Source organism: Perca flavescens, chromosome 14, assembly GCF_004354835.1.
Source record: "Perca flavescens isolate YP-PL-M2 chromosome 14, PFLA_1.0, whole genome shotgun sequence".
NCBI classification, from domain to species: Eukaryota; Metazoa; Chordata; class Actinopteri; order Perciformes; family Percidae; genus Perca; species Perca flavescens.
The window spans coordinates 2,888,241-2,909,507 of record NC_041344.1 but is presented as its reverse complement, the minus strand read 5'-3'; the positions used below and the strand labels follow the sequence as shown (position 1 = coordinate 2,909,507).

The 21,267-nt window shown below is 40.4% G+C and overlaps 2 protein-coding genes across 2 annotated transcripts; both read right to left on the bottom strand.

The window, feature by feature from the left end:
- Positions 1-586: 586 nt before the first annotated feature.
- LOC114568493 (gastrula zinc finger protein XlCGF8.2DB-like) lies at positions 587-21,197 on the bottom strand. Its single transcript, XM_028598105.1, has 3 exons — positions 21,190-21,197; positions 18,748-19,576; positions 587-1,279 (listed from the first exon to the last, which is right to left on the bottom strand). Exons 1-3 carry the CDS (start codon positions 21,195-21,197, stop codon positions 1,172-1,174), a joined length of 945 nt encoding a protein of 314 aa, XP_028453906.1. The 3' UTR covers positions 587-1,171.
- On the bottom strand, positions 4,173-5,552 carry LOC114567663 (gastrula zinc finger protein XlCGF49.1-like). The gene has a single exon (XM_028596773.1). It carries the CDS (start codon positions 5,450-5,452, stop codon positions 4,871-4,873), a length of 582 nt encoding a protein of 193 aa, XP_028452574.1. The 5' UTR covers positions 5,453-5,552; the 3' UTR covers positions 4,173-4,870.
- Positions 21,198-21,267: the final 70 nt, after the last annotated feature.

The following is a 21,267-nucleotide window of genomic DNA, read 5'->3' as shown; positions in this document are numbered from 1 at the left end:
TTTATAACATCTGATGTTTGATTCTAAAGTAAACTAGCCGACAATATAACGGCTACAAGTCACGCTGAGAGGATGAGACCATTAAACACACAGCTGGTTGGATCCTTTACTCTTTCTACAATGGTTTAATACTTTAAATACATTTTCCTGATGATTCTTACTGACTTTTACTGAAGTAACATTTTCACTGCAGGACTTTAACTTGTAACAGAGTATTTTTACAGTGTGGTATAAGTACTTTTACTGCAGTAATCTGAATACTTCCTTCAGCGCTGGTGGATCTTAAGAAAGAGAGAAGAAGTTTTAACAGAGTAACTTTAACTAAATTTAATAAAACGTTTCTGTGAAGTGTGTTTGTACTTTAATAACATAATTAAGTTAAAATATTTGTTGCATTTAGAGCTCTACTAACTAAACATACAATATACATTTCTCATCAATCCGGTGAACTTTGAGAGCAAAAAAAAAAAAGAGGCTAAATCTACGTAGAATCTGTCATCTTGTAAACAATGCTGTGTTCTTGTAAGCGATTTACCCATAAACACATTTTGGTGTAGTATAGATTTGAGTCATCAAAAGGACAAGCTTTGCACGCCAAATTTGGACATTTAGTTTCATAAATACTTATTACATATAGAGCATCCAATCTGTACATTTGATATTCATTTTGTGAAACGAGGACCTTAAGCACTCATTCTTTGAAAAGTGCACAACAGGTGTCAGAGGATGAAAATGTCATGCTGAAGGAAAGCATTTCATTCTCACGTTATTAGATCGTTCTGAGAGACAGCAAAGGCAAGATGATCTGCAGCTTAAGTCCAAAGCATCACTTAAACCTAACTTACCGGCCTGCTGACCCACTGCCACCGAGTCTGACATTAGCAAATCGTGGGTGAATCTTGCTAAACATACGTTACTTTGAAAGAAGTGAACATATGTGTGGGCCCCATAAAATATTGGGTGGTTACATTTTTCTGATTTCTTGATTATAATTGATTATATGACAGACATTATAAGACAAAACAATATCTAATAAAATATTTTAAGTAAGAGTGTACTTTTTCCTACCAGACAATATCATGTTTTCTATCTAGATACATAACATAACATAATCATTGATACATAAAGATTTTTGTTTGATAAGTTTAGCTCGGACTTAAAGGCACAAATGTTAGTCCATGTCATCAGTCTCAGGATCAGAAGAGTCTCCAGTCTGGTCTTCAGTCTCTGGTTGTAAAAGTGGATGTGAGTTCCTGGCTGGTTCTGGTCCTCCACAGTCCTCTCCATCATCTTCTGTTACCATCGGACCAACACATTTATGGGTTTTGATCTGTAGACGCCAGGCAAATCTTTTGTTACAAACACTGCAGCTGAATCTTTTCTCTCCTGCGTGGACTGTCATGTGTGACCGTAAATGTCCTCTCTGTGTAAAAGATTTATTACAGACTGAGCAGCTGAAAGGTTTTTCTCCTGAGTGGATTCTCATGTGTTGTTGTAAATATTCACTCAGTGTAAAAGATTTATTACAAACAGAGCAGCTAAAAGGTCTTTTCCCTGTGTGGGTCATCATGTGTGTCTTCAGATCTTTCTTATGGACAAATCTTTTATCACAAAGTGAGCAGCTGAAAGGCTTCTCTCCTGTGTGCACTGCCATGTGTGACTGTAAATTTGCCTTCTGTGTAAAAAATGTCATACAGACTGAGCAGCTAAAAGGTTTTTCTCCTGTGTGAATCATCATGTGTCTCTTCAGATCTCCTTTCTGGATAAATCTCCTCCCACACTCAGAGCAGCAGAATGTTTTCTTACGTCTTGAATCATGTTTCAGAGAGTTTAAAGCTGACTGAGGTTCTCTGGTCTCCTTCCAATCAGCACTGTCATCAGTCTCAGGATCAGAAGAGTCTCCAGTCTGGTCTTCAGTCTCTGGTTGTAAAAGTGGATGTGAGTTCCTGGCTGGTTCTGGTCCTCCACAGTCCTCTCCATCAGCTTCTGTTTCCATGTGTTGAGTTTGTCTCTGATGAAGCTGTGAGGACTGAGCTTCCTCTTCATCATCTTCACTCTTCACAGGGACAGGAGTGAATGGGAACTTGGTGATATCAGCCTCCTCCAGCCCTTGAAGCTGCTCTCCCTCCTGACTGCTCCACAGTTCCTCCTGTTCCTCTTTAATGTGTGGGGGGGGCTCTGGCTCCTGCTGGTCCACACTGGAGCTACACACCTGCTGCTCCTCTTTAATAACAATCTGGCTTTTGTTGTCTGGAGGCAAAGCTGAAACACAGACAGAAGTTAATGTCAGCTATAGCTTAGAGATTGCAGGATTTCCTCCAGAAAAGTAGTTTAGCTCGGTGGCCAGTGTGAAACTGAGACTCTAAAAAAGCTACAAGACTCCATAGGGCCCTACATGAAGTCAGTACTAGAAGCTAACTGGAGATTTTAAAATATTACTACGTCTAAGTACCAGTTAAGATGACTTGAATTGTCATTATGTTTTTGTATCTTGTATTTGTTCTTGTTATAGACACACACACACACACACACACAGTGGTTACAATACCGTGCTGTTGTGTTCCAGGGTGACCATCACTACTATGTAAACATCACCTACATAGTCCTAAGGGCTTACCTATTAAACGGTGCTGTATGTGATGCATTTTTTAGGCTACAACATTTTTCGTCATATACGGCAAACATCTCCTCACTATCTGCCAATTGCCTGTCCCCTGAACACACTGTAAAAAAACAAACGCGGTCTCTGTACACAGCCCAGGCTCCCCAAACGGCAACAAAAACAAACTGCACCAACCTGCACCACGAACCATAACAAACAGAGTTCCAGCCAATAACCGACAAGAAGGAGCTGGTTGAGTCATCACTGCAGCAGCGTTAGCACGTAGGCTACTTCCACAATGTGTATTCATGACTCAACCAGCTCCTTCTTGTCGGTTATTGGCTGGAACAGTGTTTGTTATGGTTCGTGGTGCAGGTTGGCGCAGTTTGTTTTTGTTGCCTTTTGGGGAGCCTGGGCTGTCTACAGAGACCGCAGGTTTTTTTTTTTTACAGTGTGTTCAGGGGACAGGCAGCTATATGTATGTGACAAAAAATGTTGTAGCCTAAAAAAACGCGTCACATCACTTAGAGCACCTTTAAATAAGAACGTTTGTTTATCTAGAAAACAACACCGAAATTGCCATCACCAAACCCACCAGACTCCATGTAAATAATCAGGACTTTTAGCGTGTATAGAGCCAGCATATCTCCACCAGACTCCATGTAAATAATCAGGACTTTTAGTGTGTATAGAGCCAGCATATCTCCACCAGACTCCATGTAAATAATCAGGACTTTTAGTGTGTATAGAGCCAGCATATCTCCACCAGACTCCATGTAAATAATCAGGACTTTTAGTGTGTATAGAGCCAGCATATCTCCACCAGACTCCATGTAAATAATCAGGACATTTAGCGTGTATAGAGCCAGCATATCTCCACCAGACTCCATGTAAATAATCAGGACTTTTAGCGTGTATAGAGCCAGCATATCTCCACATGTAAATGGGTGAATTAAGGGTTTATTTCAACCAAACCAGAGCGGTGATTGTTTGAACAGTGGAAAGACGAACCAAGACGGCTTTCGGTAGTTTTATTTGGTTTCTGTCCACTTTGAATGCAGTGTGTTTTACGATGATAAAAGTACTGATTATTTACATGGAGTCTGGTGGGTTTGGCAAAGGCCTGCTAAAGAGCGAAGATTTAAATAGAGCTTATGACTTATGGTAACCAGTGTTGCCAAGTCCGCTTATTTTAAGCGACTTTGGGCTTGCGGGTCGCGTCTTTTTTGGGCTTGTTTCTAAAGTGTAGTTGCTTATTTGGGCTCCATAATAAGTTGTCAAGCGGTCTTGATTGTTCCCTCTGTCCCTCCCCTTTCCCCATACACACAGGAGACAGCAGAGTTTTTTCCCCACCCACATCCTGCTTCTAATTGGCTCTGACCCAGATTGCAACGAGTGCTAGCCAATCAGAGGCACAGCAGGTCAATCCGTTTTTCTGATCTTCATAACCACTAAAAACTGTCAAAAAAATGTAACCCAAAGTCCAATTATTATGGACGTTAACTGACTGATAACTAACTGATATATATATATATATAAAAAACGTTCATGGTTTACTTAAAATTATTTCACTTTAATTCATCCTGGAGGGTACTCAGCATGTCCTGGTGTACCACACCGGTCATATCAAACCATTATATTTCTTTACTTTATTAGCTTTACCGTGGCCTAATTAATGGCATAGTTAACACTACACATGTCAAAAGACCTTAATCATGTTGGGGTCACTGATCATATTACCTTGGAACATAGCAATGCACAAGTGAGTTTTTATAGTTTTATAGAGATCCTAATATGTCCATCTCAGCTTTACTTCAAAGAGAAAACTCCTCCTCTCCCTGACAGGAAACACCATGCTAGGCTAACTTCCCGATGCTACCTCCATCACATCTCCCTTGTTTAAACTAAAGATAGATTCAACCTGCACTTCCTGTCTCCCTGACACAGAGAGAAAAGTCTCCTCTCAGAGACTGCTGGGCCTAAATTGTGCTTAAACATGAGACATCAAATTAAAACATGAACCCAATGTGTATTGAATAAACTCCCATATTGATACATGATTAATAGTGAATCTTGCTAAACATACGTTACTTAGAAAGAAGTGAATATATGTGTGGGACCTATAAAATATCGGGTGGTTACATTTTTCTTCTTTCTTGATTATAATTATTGCTACCACACAATATAATGTCTTCTATCTAGATGTTGATACATAAAGATTTTTGTTTAGTACTTGAGAAGTTTAGCTTAGACTTGAATGCACAAACGTTATTCCATGTCACCAGTCTCAGGTTTAGAAGAGTCACCAGTCTGACCAACACATTTATGTATTATGACATCAGAACGCCAGGCAAATCTTTTATTACAAACACTGCAGCTGTATCTTTTCTCTCCTGTGTGGACTGCCATGTGTGACCATAAACCTCCTCTCTGTGTAAAAGATTTCTTACAGACTAAACAGCTGAAAGGCTTTTCTCCTGTGTGGATTCTCGTGTGTTTCTGTAAATCTGCTTTCCGTGTAAAAGATTTATTACAACCCGAGCAGCTGAAAGGCTTTTCTCTTGTGTGGATTATCAGGTGTTCTTGTAAAGATCCACTCTGCGAAAAAGATTTCTTACAGACTGAGCAGCTGAAAGGTTTTTCTCCTGTGTGAGTTATCATGTGTCTCTTCAGGGTTCCACTTTCAGTGAAAGCTTTACCACACTCAGAGCAGCTGAAAGGTTTTTCTCCTGTGTGAGTTCTCATGTGTTTTTGTAAACTTCCACTATGTGTAAATGATGTATTACAAACTGAGCAGCTAAAAGGTTTTTCTCCTGTGTGGATTCTCATATGTATCTTCAGACGTGACATGAAGCCAAATCTTCTCCCACACTCGGAGCAGCTGAATGTTTTCTTACATCTTGAATCATGTTTCAGAGAGTTTAAAGCTGACTGAGGTTCTCTGGTCTCCTTCCAATCAGCACTGTCATCAGTCTCAGGACCAGAAGAGTCTCCAGTCTGGTCTTCAGTCTCTGGTTGTAAAAGTGGATGTGAGTTCCTGGCTGGTTCTGGTCCTCCACAGTCCTCTCCATCAGCTTCTGTTTCCATGTGTTGAGTTTGTCTCTGATGAAGCTGTGAGGACTGAGCTTCCTCTTCATCATCTTCACTCTTCACAGGGACAGGAGTGAATGGGAACTTGGTGATATCAGCCTCCTCCAGCCCTTGAAGCTGCTCTCCCTCCTGACTGCTCCACAGTTCCTCCTGTTCCTCTTTAATGTGTGGGGGGGGCTCTGGCTCCTGCTGGTCCACACTGGAGCTACACTCCTGCTGCTCAGGGGGAACCTCTTCTTTAACCACCAACAGCTGCTCAACATCTGCAGGAAACACATACAGAGAAATGTTGTGGAACTGTATCTTATCACCTGGATTGTGATTGTTATAAAGAAATACTGGTTCCAGTTCAGTCTAGTTTTCTGGACTGAAGACTGAGGGTGTTTGTTTGCAGATGTGTGTGTTCAATAGAGCTAATGTTATATTTCTGGCCAAACAGTGGGTGAAATATAGTGTGACAGACTAGATTTAAGTAGCTATAACACAAGAACAAGATGTGACTTATTTATTTGCTCTGTGATTTTAGGGCTGTTAAGAGAATAGTTATGAAGAGAAGCAGAGATATTCAGAGTTTTTTCATCAGTCATGGTTATTGTTTTTACTACTTCAGGTACTCTAGTGAGCAAAGTGATGGTGACACCGATGACCGAGAGGCTCCTCATGTTGCACAAAGTACATGCTGCCCCACCTGGACCTCACGGTGTGTTGTGACATTTTATCTTTCAGTTTACACGACATTATGAGTGCCTTCCATTTAAATAACATGGAAGTTGTTATACTGACCACAAATTCACTTTGTAACTAATCATTTTCAATGAAACTTCATAAAAACTGAAATAAGGACTGATCATGATTATTTATAATTTACAGATGTTTCACAGTCCAGAGCAGCAGGTCATACACAGCCTCAACTTTAAGGTATTTCCGTGAACCATGCTAGGCAACAAGAAGAGGTCCTTCAACACGAGTGGTATAAACAACATCCATGGCTCGAGTACTCCCAAAGACAAAACTCTGCCTATTGTTTGGCATGTTGACACTTCTCTTTGCCAAACACCCCAGCATCTTAACCATTTATGATTCTAAGTCTTAACTGTTTGATTTAAATAAACTTTCTAATGTATGCCGAATCAAAGCCAACGTTTCAATTTATACCTTCATCAGGGCCTTGGACATGAATACTGTCTGGGTTGAAAACCACTTTTTGCACATTTTCATACATCACAAGGCATCCTATAGAATGACATTCAGTCATCAGGACATCGTCTGTGTTACCTGTATTGTTACCTATGTTTGCTTTACTAATTTAAGTGCCATCTTGTGGTTAAATAAAAACACACCTGGCAAAGAACAAACCAAAAACTTCAAATTCCAGTATCTCCAACAAATTATATTTAAGCTTAAAATAAGAACATAAACTAAGCATGTAAAGAACAACAAATATTTCAGTTTTATTCCTTACAAGCTTAGTTTATCTTTTGCTTACAGATACACTTTTTAATAAGGTCTGTTCTGTTGCCTGGATTGCTGTTTTTAATGTAACCACAAGATGGTGCCTCAATTAGTAAAGCAAACACAGGTAATACAGGTGACACAGATGATGAGCTGATGAATGATAAATGTTATTCTATAGAATGAGTGATGAGCAGTTGGATTTTGCTACTCTAACTTGTGAAGAGACGAGGACTTTAATCCACTACAAGGAAAAAGCTCTTAGAAAATGTGTGCCCTATCATGAACATAATTAATAACCAGAGATATTTGAGGACTGTGATAGGTGGAAATGGAATAAAAAAAATGACTTTTAACAGCATAGACACCTTTATTTGACAGTTACAAGACAGAAAATCATGGGAGAGAGAAGGGATGGGACATGCAGCAAAAGACCAGGATTCGAACCGGCGTCGTAGGTATACGCATTAAACTTCGCTATGCCGTGGCCACCCCAGTAAAAATGTCCTGGATACGCCACTGGAAACACCAGAGCAGGGGGAATGAGAAGGGGAAACGCCAGAGCAGGGGGAATGAGAGGGGGAGGGAGGGATGCCAGAGCAGGGGGAATGAGAGGGGGAGGGAGGGATGCCAGAGCAGGGGGAATGAGAGGGGGAAATGACAGAGCAGGGGGGGAATGAGAGGGGGAGGGAGGGATGCCAGAGCAGGGGGAATGAGAGGGGGAAATGACAGAGCAGGGGGGGAATGAGAGGGGGAGGGGGAAACACCAGCGCAGGGGGAATGAGAGGGGGAAACACCAGTTTTATGATGATAAAAGTATTGATTATTTACATGGAGTCTGGTGGGTTTGGCAAAAGGCCTGTTAAAGGGGTGATAGAATGCAAAACCGATTTTACCTCGTCATAGTTGAATAATGAGCGTTTAGTGGTTAACTAGGACATTCATAGAACCTTAAAGTCCCATTGACACCTCTTTCCTCTGCAAATCTCACAATTTGAAACTCTGAAAACAGGCAAATCTCAACGAGCCGCCTAGTTGACGTCAACTATTGCGGCTCCTCCTCATTTGGCTCTAGTCTCTGTGTTTGTCACGCCCCAACATTTACACAGTCTACACAACTGACCTGAGATCTTTAAACAATCTTTTTAAACAAAAATTAAAACAAATCTCGCGAAACCTCGAAAGTAAGTGGCGCTCCACCAAAGTGGAAGAATCCCGTTTGGATTGGCAAGAAAGTCTGAAAACCTATAGGAAGGCTCTAAGAAAGGCCAGATCAGACTATTACTCTTCACTAATAGAAGAAAATAAGAACAACCCAAGGTTTCTTTTCAGCACTGTAGCCAGGCTGACAGATAGTCACAGCTCTACTGAGCCATCTATTCCTCTAGCTCTGAGTAGTGATGACTTCATGAGCTTCTTTAATGATAAAATTACAAAAATTAGAGATAAAATTCATCACCTTTTGCCCTCAACTTCTAACGGTTCATCTTTAAACGCAGAGTCGCTAGAAATAACGACTAGCCTCGACATATACTTAGACTGATTTTATCCTATAGACCTTCAACAATTAATGTTAAAGATATCCTCAGCTAAGCCATCTACCTGTCTCTTAGACCCCATCCCAACGAGATTACTCAAAGAAGCGTTACCCGTGGTAAACACTTCATTATTAGATATGATCAATATGTCCTTAATAACAGGTTATGTACCGCAGTCATTTAAAGTAGCTGTGATAAAACCTCTTCTGAAAAAACCCACCCTCGATCCTGAGGTCTTAGCAAACTATAGACCTATATCTAACCTTCCCTTTCTCTCCAAGATCCTTGAGAAGGTGGTTGCTAATCAGTTATGTGATTTTCTACATAGCAACAGTTTATTTGATGACTTTCAATCAGGATTTAGAAAGCATCATAGCACAGAGACGGCACTGGTGAAAATTACTAACAACCTTTTAACTGCTGCAGACAAAGGACTTGTCTCCATTCTTGTTTTACTAGATCTTAGTGCTGCTTTTGACACTATTGACCATTCAATCCTGTTACAGAGATTGGAACACTTGGTTGGCATTAAAGGAGTTGCTCTGGGCTGGTTTAAGTCCTATTTCTCTGATCGATCTCAATTTGTTAATGTTAATGATAAATCCTCCAAGTACGCTAAAGTTAGCCATGGGGTTCCTCAAGGCTCAGTGCTTGGACCAATTCTATTCTCCTTATATATGCTTCCTCTAGGCAATATTATTAGGAAACACTCAATTAACTTTCACTGTTATGCGGATGACACCCAATTATACTTGTCAATCAAACCAGACGAAACTAGTCAGCTAGCTAAATTTCAAGCGTGCATTAAAGATATAAAATCCTGGATGACCTATAATTTTCTGATGTTAAACCCTAACAAAACTAAAGTTATTGTACTGGGACCTAAACACCTCAGAACCTCATTATCTAAAGACATAGCTACTCTGGATGGTATTGCCCTGGCATCCAGCACTACTGTCAGAAATTTAGGAGTTATTTTTGATCAGGATATATCCTTTAATGCCAATCTAAAACAAACCTCAAGAACAGCCTTTTTTCATCTTCGTAACATTGCCAAAATTAGGAATATCCTGTCTCAAAACGATGCTGAAAAACTAGTCTATGCATTTGTTACTTCCAGGCTGGACTATTGTAATTCCCTACTGTCAGGTTGCTCAAATAAGTCCCTTAAGACTCTCCAGCTGATCCAGAATGTTGCAGCTCGTGTTCTCACAAGAACTAAGAAAAGAGATCATATTTCTCCTGTATTAGCTTCTCTGCACTGGCTTCCTGTTGAATCCAGGATTGAGTTTAAAATCCTTCTCTTGACCTACAAAGCTCTAAATGGTCTAGCACCATCATATCTAGAAGAGCTCCTAATACCCTATTGTCCCACTAGAGCACTGCGCTCCCAGAATGCAGAGTTACTGGTGGTACCTAGAGTCTCTAAAAGTAGAATGGGAGCAAGAGCCTTCAGTTATCAGGCTCCTCTGCTATGGAACCAGCTCCCGATCTGGGTTCGGGGGGCAGAAACTGTAATCGCTTTCAAGAATGAACTTAAAACTCTTCTATTTGATAAAGCTCATAGTTAGGGAGTGAGGAGTTGCAGTGTCCACCTAACTGGCCCACCTGCTTCTCTTCATAATTGTTAGATTAATAATACATAACAAAGTAGAGGGAGGCAGGCCAGCCAAGCCCGATCCGGCAGGGGGAGAGTTCTAAGCCCGAACAAGCTACCTCTCCTTATGACCTGTCTCTCTTAGTTACGCTGTTATAGTTACGCTGTTATAGTTCTAGACTGCCGGGGGACTTCCTTCCTTCCTTTGACACACTGAGCTGCTCTCTCCTCTCCCTTTCTATTACTATTACTATTTGTGTGTATCCAGTCCCAGAAATGCTGGTTACTAATCCTAGCTTCTGGGGAGTTTCCTCCCTGGAGTCCTTATGTTTTTTCCCCCAGCGTATTTCCTTGGAGAACGTTGGCACCAAGATCCTGGTTCCAGCTCTCGCCGTGGTCCTGCTGCACTCCCTGCTGAGCTCAGTGGTGCCCTGCAATGTCATGCTGCTTCCTGCTGAACCCTGCAGCTTCCTGCTGAACCCTGCAGCTTCCTGCTGAACCCTGCAGCTTCCTGCTGAACCCTGCTGAACCCTGCTGCTTCCTGCTGAACCCTGCTGCTTCCAGTCACTGTTCCATAATTAATGTGACTATTATCGCCACTGTTCATCACACCCCCAACCGGCCCGTCAGACACCGCCTACCAAGAGCCTGGGTCTGTCCGAGGTTTCTTCCCAAGAGGGAGTTTTTCCTCGCCACTGTCGCACTGCTTGCTCTTGAGGGAATTACTGTAATTGTTGGAATTGTTGGGGCTTTGTAAATTATAGAGTGTGGTCTAGACCTACTCTATCTGTAAAGTGTCTCGAGATAACTCTTGTTATGATTTGATACTATAAATAAAATTAAATTGAAATTGAAATAGATCAGTTAGTCTTCTGAATCTAGGTCGTGCAGATCTCAGAAATTGTATACATTGTTCATCTGCTATTTTACCATTAAATTCACTTCTGAGACTTTTTTAGGCGAGAAATCAACTATGTAGAGGTCAAATATATAAGGTCTAACTGCAAATTATTGGCAGCCCACGGCACTCCATACCCGCGCAAAGTCACCGTTTTTTGGGTTAGTGGACTACCAAACGACAGAGCTCCAGGGCCTGCAGCTCCCCTCTTCCTGCTAAATGGCCGGTGTGTGAGAGTGAGAGCTTGTTACGCCAGCAATCTCTTACCAAAAGTTACAGTTAATAAGTTACTTATAATGTGTGTAATTATAATGTGTTGAGTTATTTAAACAAATGATCGGTGAAATAAACGCATCTTGTCCGCGAGTCTCATTGATAGAGCCTGCGGCTGGATGGAGCTCTATCAATGAGAGCTAGCTAGCAAACTGTAAATATACTCTAATTACGCCGAAAATGAAGCTAACTAGCTGCAATCTGTACACATAGGATTGAAGGGAGAGTCACAGCTAACCAGTGTTACCACAGTTACTTTGAAAAAGTAACTTAGTTACTTTACAGATTACTTGATTTTAAAAGTAGTTTAGTTACTTTACAGATTACTTGATTTTAAAAGTAGTTTAGTTACTTTACAGATTACTTGATTTTAAAAGTAATAAGTTAGATTACAAGTTACTTTATTAGTTACACTAAGCAGCTGCCGACAACCCCCCCACAGCCTCAACATAAACATGACCCCCTGTTTACTGTGAGGCAGCTCAGCATTACCAGTAGTAGGATCTGGTTTATTATGGCACCAAAGAGAGCCAGTCAGCCGTGTTTAAGGGCAGCATTTCCTCTACAACATACTGCCAGACCAACTTCTTCAACTCTCCCCCACTTACTGGTTTAGCACCAAAGTCCAGCTTTAGTTGTTTGGGTGGTGGGGGGGCCTCCTCTCTGCTTCCCACCACCTGCTGGGAATTGCTCTGTAGGTTTGACTGCAGCGCTGCGACTCCAAATGTTTCTTCAGATGTGACGTAGTCGCCACCAGCACAGAGTGTACAACCAACCTTAATATTGCCGTCTTTAGCTGACACAAACTCTAAATAGTGACTGGATTTCCATCTCTCTCCTCCCTCCATTGTTGTTTACGTTTGTGTCGCTGCGTGGTAAACGTGACCTGTCCTCACGCTGAAAACGTGACTTGTCGCATGCGTGACTTCACTCCCCGAGACGCAAGAAGAAAGCTAAAATATATATTTTTACTAAGGAAAATGACAAATAGTAACGCACAGTGACTTGGATAAGTAACTTTAATCTGATTACTGGTTTGGAAATAGTAACGCGTTAGATTACTCGTTACTAGTAACGCGTTACGTGGCATCACTGCAGCTAACGAAACCCCTAGTGTTCACAAAAATTCATTAAATTGAAATCTGACCATTGTTAGCTGTATAAGACCTTGGGGTAGATGTTATATAAGTGGCGTGACGAAATTCAAACTGTAAATATACTATAGTTATGCCGAAAGTGTAGCTAGCTAGCCGCGATATTTTCCCATTGTATTGAATGGGACACATAGCTAGCTAGCTGCTCCTCCTAACAAGTCCCCTCACATTCATAAAAATGCCTTAAATTCAAATCAGACTGTTAGCTTTTGTTAGCTTTGTAAGACCTTGGGGTAGCTGTGATATAAGTGTTGTGACAAAATTAAAACTGTAAATATATTATAGTTATGCCGGCAGCCGGCCGCGGAGCCCCGGTAGTGCAGTGATCCACAAAGGGTGACTTTGGGTATGGAGCCCAGCAGGCTGCCGCTTTCTCGTCAGACTGTGTGGAGCTCCTAAAGTCCGACACGTCTTACCAAATTTTCAATTAGCCATCAATTTTCGTAAAAAGGGCCCATATTTGAGCTTTATATAGTTGATTTATCACATATTAAAAGTCTCAGAAGTGAATTGGTAATGAAACATTGCAGTGTCTGGAATATGAGATTCTGTCACGTCTCTAATGTGTGTGTATGGGGATTCACTCAACAACCAATCAGCGCGCAGCTCATCTAAATATTCATGAGCATAACATATTTGGAAGAAAAGCTCTTGTTACAAATAGGGCCAAAACACAGGGATGCATAAGGGCCCATACAATATCAACCAGGCCATTTTCAGCCCAACCAATGTTACATACCCCATTAGGAGACCATAAGGAACAATGTGAAATACTCTATATAATCATTCTATCACCACTTCAAAGAGCGAAGATTACAATAGATCTTATGAACAGACGCTTATTTCCATACGTCCTATCGTCATATCGTTGCTGAGAGAAGAGATCCCAGGAAGGAGAGAAAGATCAACTGAAGGTTTAATGACCAAACCTGCTCTGTGTAGCCGAAGCTGAGGGTTGTAAACAGCGTCCAGTAGCTCCCGTTGTCGCTCGTTCTCCTCTTTTGAACGACAAAGTTCCTCCTCGTACTCTGCTATCGTTCTTTCAAACAGCCCAAATATCTCTTCAGCAGCCGCAGTTAGTCGCTGCTCCACCAACGCTCTCAGCATCTGGACTTTACACATTTTACCTCTTTCTCAACACAACAAAGACACTCTGCTCACACACCTTTCTGCTAGACGCCATCTTGTTCAAAGTGTGAAGTTACCTGCAGTGAAGACTACAGCTTCCGGTGCAGATAATTTGCTAAGCTTCAAAATAAAAGTCCGGAAGTGTTTCCAGATTTCCTCTGAAAAACACACAGGCATATAAATGATTAAAACACAAGTTTGAAGAAAAGACAAATACTTCATTAAATTTCCAGAGCTCTGAGAAAACAATGAACCAAATTAAAGATGATGGTAGCAGTGGCGGTTTCTCTAGGAGGCCAAAGGTTGCTCTTCCCATAAAAATATAAAACATAATTTAAAATATAAAATAAATTTAATTTTTAAGGCTGCTGAAGTCCAAGGCTGGTACTCCATAAAATGTGATGAAAGAGTCAACAGCACTGTTAAGGCACTGAAAGCTACCCAAAGTAGCAAAACATTCAACCGGCTGTTTGAGAACATGCTGGAGACTGTTGGAGCACCAAACCGATTCCAAGACATGAAGAATCTGAGTTTTTTTCATGTCCTGGATAATGCATTGTTCAAGACGTACTCCCAGCCTTGCAGGATTCCCGAGCCGTGAGATCACTCAGCTGGTTGAGACGTAGCCACTGTTTGATGAACAGAGACTGAGAAATTAACTATCTGCACTATCTATGCAGATGCCCTCTTTCACAAGCCACCAGCTGAGCTGCTGGATACGCATCAATGGAAGCCACTGTAACACAAGGCCTGAAGTCCCGTGGAGAGCTATATGACAGAGTCATTGAGCATTTTGCCAAAATGAAGGATAGGAGAATGTCTTTCCTCTACAAGTAGAGGTGAGTTAAAAAAAAAAAAAGTGGACTCACACAGTGACTGTCTGTCCCGTGTCTACAGTCAGCACCGCGGACAGCGACATGGCCAGCTGCGTAAAATAATATGCTCCTCCATCTATTGTTTTATTGCTATTTTGCAAAAAGTTATACAGTATACATTGTTTTATATACTGTATGTGGAGCATAATCACTTGTTGTCTTAATGAGGCTATTTCACTTTAAGACTGCACATAAATGGCATTCTCTCGTATGCAGTCCGTAGCTTGTGTAGCCTATAGTGCCACCTATGTAGTCTGCTGTCATGCTTCAAACAGCCAGTTTGTTGATTATGTTTAATGTTTAGCCTGTATAGATCGAACAAAATTGTTGTTTCTTGTTGACTGCAGTTATATTGTTGTATGTCCCTCATATAGGCACATACTTTCATTTTTCCTACGTGTTGTTGTACAGTATTTTGGAGAGCGAAAATTAATCGCACTTTTTGTTGTTTTGTAGGCTTTGCATTGTTCCCTACGAATGGGATACAGGGGCGAATGCAGGTTCTTGATATTTAAATCTCCTTTTTCTGTAGCCTAATCATATGTCCTGATATTTCATTATTTCATTGTCATCAATTTTTTTATTTAACCAAATTGAGTAATTATTTTTGTTTTAGTTATTTTATGTCGTATTTTTTATCGTAAATTAATTTCTAGTGACCTAGAGGTTTCCCACGGATTTCTGACCTCTCCAGCACACACACTCTCTTTCCATGTGAAGGACATTTGATTTGTTATGTATTGTTTTCTTTGAATGTGTGCCAATCAACCTTCCTGCACATTGTTGCTTTTACGTCCACAAACAAAACACAAAATGAACAGACAAGAAAACAAACAAACAAAAAACAACAATACTAATAAAGTTTTATATATATATATATATATATATATATATATATATATATATATATATACCGAAAAGGTGTAGGCTGAAGCCTGAGTTTATTACACCTAACCTTTTTATATGAATTATAGTCTTTCATACGAAGATGAAAGTTACAGAAACTAAGGATACACTATATAACTCAGTACAACACAAAAAATCCCATTCGTTTTGTGTACCTTTTGGAATTCACATTTCTGTTTTATATAAGATAAGATAATGCTTTATTGTCTGTTACACAAGCTCTGCTATGTGCATGTACTATATTCTGTGTGTTTACCACTGCACTTTAGCCTAGCAGCTAGCGGATATTCCTTCTGCTTATAGCTTTATCCCAACAAAACTGCACGGTTGAATTTCAGCCTGCATGCACGTTTTGTAGCCTATATTGTTTCTATTAGAGAGGGCAACAAGTTAGCGGACTGCCGTCTGTCGAGTCACCCTCTTTGCTATCTGTCTGCTCAGCTGTTCTGGCTCGATAGTGTTTTAAGCCCCCAACTAAGCCTTCAAGGCAACGCTGCGACCGTTGTCTTCAACCATAACCATTGCTAATCCTAGTGCCGCCTGGAAGACGACGTCGGGGGCTTCAAACAACAAACTCTGTGGTGCAAAGCATCTTCCCTCAGGACTGTCAGTAAACTTTTTTTTTCTTTTTACTTTGACAAATTCAAGTCAAGTTTCCAATTACCTAAAGATATGTTATTGTTGATATGTTATGTTGTTAATAAATGTTTTAAATTTGACAATGTAATGTGGTATATTGTGAACAAAGGTCAGATATTATATTACATATAAGTCTAGTCTAAAAAGGGCATAGCAACCTGTAACCTTTAAAAAAAAGTACAAATCGAGAATCGAATCGAATCGTGACATTAGAATCGAAAATGTTATCGAATCTAGAATTTGGAGAATCGTGACACCCCTACTTTGTACATTATTGATGCTATTGTAAGGTTGACAAGTTCACTAAATTGAATTGAATTGTACCTTTAAGTTTATAAATAACCGATTTGTCGGTTCACGATAATTTGCCCCATTTATGATTCTGATTGCTCTTTTGAAGTAAGAAAATTGGATTTGTGATTGTTTCATATGTTGTCCCCCAAACTTCCATAAGTTAAATATGGCAGTATGAAAGATTGATTTCATAAATGTAATGAATTTGTATTAAGAATGTCTTTGGATTTGTTCAGAATTGCTATGGACTTTGTTATTTTAGTTTTAATATGATTAACATGTGGTTTCTAGCATACTTTTTGTGATCTATGACAACTCCCAGAAATCTGTTTTCATACACTCTATTTCAATATTATCTAACATAATATGTCAAAAATTCTTGAAATTCTGATGTCCAAATATTATGTATTTAGTTTTATTTATGTTCAGTGACACCTTGTTAGGATCAAACCATTGTTTTAAAGAGTCTAGTTCAATTTCCACTGTATCCAAAAGCTGCTCAAGGTTTTTGCCAGGACAAAACCAAGTTGGTGTCATGAGCAAACAAAGCCCAATTTTATATTTTAGACACATTACAAATGTCATTTATGTACAAAAGAAACAATTTTGCACTGACCCTTTTGGGACCCCACATGTAACCCTCAATAAATCAGACTTCTTGTTGTTTAATTGGACATATTGATATCTATTTTCCAGGTAACTACTGAGCCATCGGTGTGCTACTCCCCTAATCCCACATTTTTCCAGTTTGTTCATTAACAATTTATGGTTAATTGTATCAAAGGCTTTTTTTTTTTTAGATCTTTGAAAACGCCTACAGTGAATTCCTTATGATCCATAGCTGTAGATATTTGTTCTATTAGCTCCATCACTGCCATTGTAGTGGACCGGTTTGATCTGAAGCCATATTGATGTTCACTCAGTAAATTGTGTTTTTCTATGAAATGATCAAATCTATGGATAAAATTCAATTCAATTTTCAATTCAATTTTATTTATAGTATGAAATCCTAATAGATTTATCTCGAGACACTTTACAGATAGAGTAGGTCTAGACCACACTCTATAAATTCCAAAACCCCAACAATTACAGTAATTCCCTCAAGAGCAAGCATTAGCAGTGGCTATTGCGACAGTGGCGAGGAGAAACTCCCTTTTAGGAAGAAACCTCGGACGGACCCAGACTCTTGGTAGGCGGTGTCTGATGGGGCCGGTTGGGGGTGTGATGAACAGTGGCGATAATAGTCACATAACAGACAATGGAACAGTGACTTCGAGATAGTCCTGGAAGTTCATGTCATAGCAGGGCACATCGTGTCGTACTGTAGCAGTCTCCTATACCGGATCCTGACTACTCTGTGCGTATGAACATCACAGCAGGGCGTAGCGGATGTAACGTGGCGCTGCAGAGCACGGGTGGATGCAGCAGGACGCGGCAGGACTCCCCAGAGCTAGGTTAGTAACAAACACTTCTGGGACAGGATGCACACACAAGGAAACAAGTGTAAACAGAGATGAGAGAGCAGCTCAGTGTGTCGTAGGAAGGAAGGAACTTCCCCGGCAGTCTAGAATTATAATAGTATAGCTAAGAGAGGCAGGTTAGCTTACTTGCTAGGCTAACTTCCCGATGCTACCTCCATCACATCTCCCTTGTTTAAACTAAAGATAGCTTTCAACCTGCACTTCCTGTCTCCCTGACACAGAGAGAAAAGTCTCCTCTCAGAGACAGCTGGGCCTAAATTGTGCTTAAACATGAGTCATCAAATTAAAACATGAACCCAATGTGTACTGAATAAACTCCCATATTGATACATGATTAATAGTGAATCTTGCTAAACATATGTTACTAAGAAAGAAGTGAATATATGTGTGGGCCCTATAAAATATTGGGTGGCTACATTTTTTTGCTTTCTTGATGAGAATTGATTATCTGACAAACATTAAAAGACAAAACAATATCTAATAAAATATTAAAATAAGAGTGTACTTTTTGCTACCACACAATATAATGTCTTCTATCTAGATAAGGACCACAATGGAAACAGGCCTTTGGGCTTTATTGTGTTTTTATCCTTTTGAACACCTCTTGTTAATTGTTGTTCAATCAAGTTTTCAATTCAATTCAAAGATGTTGATACATAAAGATTTTTGTTTAATACTTGAGAAGTTTAGCTTGGACTTAAAGGCACAAACATTATTCCAGGTCACCAGTCTCAGGATCAGAAGAGTCTCCAGTCTGGTCTTCAGTCTCTGGTTGTAAAAGTGGATGTGAGTTCCTGGCTGGTTCTGGTCCTCCACAGTCCTCTCCATCAGCTTCTGTTTCCATCGGACCAACACATTTATGTGTTTTGACATCAGAACGCCAAGAAAATCGTTTGTTACAAACACTGCAGCTGTATCTTCTTTCTCCTGTGTGGACTGCCATGTGTGACCATAAACCTCCACTCTGTGTAAAAGATTTCTTACAGACTGAGCAGCTGAAAGGTTTTTCTCCAGAATGAGTCATCATGTGATTCTTCAGGGTTCCACTTACAGTGAAAGCTCTACCACAGACTGCGCAGCTAAAAGGCTTCTCTCCTGTGTGGATTCTAATGTGTTTCTGTAAATCTCCTCTCCATGTGAAATATTTATTACAAACTGAGCAGCTAAAAGGTTTTTCTCCTGTGTGGATTCTCATGTGTGAACGTAAATCTCCATTATGTGTAAAATATTTATTACAAACTGAGCAGCTATAAGGCTTCTCTCCTGTGTGGATTCTCATGTGTTCCTGTAAAGATCCACTCTGTGAAAAACATTTCTTACAGACTGAGCAGCTGAAAGGTTTTTCTCTTGTGTGAGTTATCATGTGTCTCTTCAGGGTTCCACTATCAGAAAAGGCTTTACCACAGACTGAGCAGCTATAAGGCTTCTCTCCTGTGTGGATTCTCATGTGTTTTTGTAAATGTCCACCTCGTGTAAACGATTTATTACAAACACTGCAGCTAAAAGGTTTTTCTCCTGTGTGGATTCTCATATGCATCTTCAGACGTGACTTGAAGCCAAATGTTTTCCCACACTCGGAGCAGCTGAATGTTTTCTTACGTCTTGAATCATGTTTCAGAGAGTTTAAAGCTGACTGAGGTTCTCTGGTCTCCTTCCAATCAGCACTGTCATCAGTCTCAGGTTCAGAAGAGTCTCCAGTCTGGTCTTCAGTCTCTGGTTGTAAAAGTGGATGTGAGTTCCTGGCTGGTTCTGGTCCTCCACAGTCCTCTCCATCAGCTTCTGTTTCCATGTGTTGAGTTTGTCTCTGATGAAGCTGTGAGGACTGAGCTTCCTCTTCATCATCTTCACTCTTCACAGGGACAGGAGTGAATGGGAACTTGGTGATATCAGCCTCCTCCAGCCCTTGAAGCTGCTCTCCCTCCTGACTGCTCCACAGGTCCTCCTGTTCCTCTTTAATGTGTGGGGGGGGCTCTGGCTCCTGCTGGTCCACACTGGAGCTACACTCCTGCTGGTCCACACTGGAGCTACACTCCTGCTGGTCCACACTGGAGCTACACTCCTGCTGCTCAGGTGGAACCTCTTCTTTAACCACCAACTGCTGCTCAACATCTGCAGGAAACACATACAGAGAAATGTTGTGGAACTGTATCTTATCACCTGGATTGTGATTGTTTTAAAGAAATACTGGTTGTTCAGTCAGTTACTACAGGTTACATCTACACTATTAGTTTTTCTTTTCAGCCTTGGAAAACTGTTGGAAAGGCTGTTGACTGACATATTAGGGCGGAAGAGGTTGTGGTGAAATAATACAACTGTGCCGTTAAGCACAAAGTGGCGCAGTCGGTAATTAAAGTGACTATGTAACTTTTTAGTCTTTCTGTAACTGTAATTTTTCATATTATGATCTGAAATGAGCTGTAACAGCAAATGAGACTAACAGTGCACAGAACGCTATATTTAGGTAGTTTTTATATTAGTGCCATTGCTAGGGTTCAATTTTTACTGCATAGTCACAGAATGATTTATGGCAGGTAGACAGCGCAACAGTAACACATTCTGAATGGTCAAAGATTTCTTTGTAACACCGGAAAAGTCTGTGTTAGTGTATCCAGCCAGCTATAACGTAGCGGAAGATTTATTTTTATAGGCTAGGTGTAGTTGTATTTTAATGTTATTTAAGAAGTTATCTGCTTTAGTGATGACTGATACTGGGGCAGGACCATCACAGAAAAGAAGGAAATTAAATGAAGAACAACTAAAAGCTAAAAGGGAAAGTGACGACAGGCCAAAACGCGAGTCAACTTCGGTGGGGCTTTCAACAGATGGAGACAATTACGGGATTGTATAGGATTACATAAATACCCCGAATAGGCCCTCAGGTAAGTAGGCTAAGTTACCGTAAACAACACTTGAAATGCAGCGATGCAACTGTAATGTATTCTCTTATTGCAAATGAATGATTTTCTGTCTGAGCAAAACATTCATCGCGACTATATGAACTCCCGTTAACGCTAACTCAGTAATACAGTGGGCAATAAAGCAGTGGAAATAAAAGACCTTTACGGCAGGTAAAACACTACCACTTGTGTCCAAAGCGGCCGCTATAATCAACACAAACAAAGTTACAAATAGCCACATTAAGAGGCATAACAAGAGACAGGTCAGAATCACAGAGTGTGACGTGGACTTTACTGCATTCAAATGGTTCAAGTAGTGTGCGTCTCTGATGAACCGTGAGTAAAACCTGTCATTTTTGTCTGACCTGGACATTACTTGAGTCTTTCACTGTGTTTTTGTGAGACTTTTGCTGATGCAGAGCTAATCGAATCACCATGTGGCT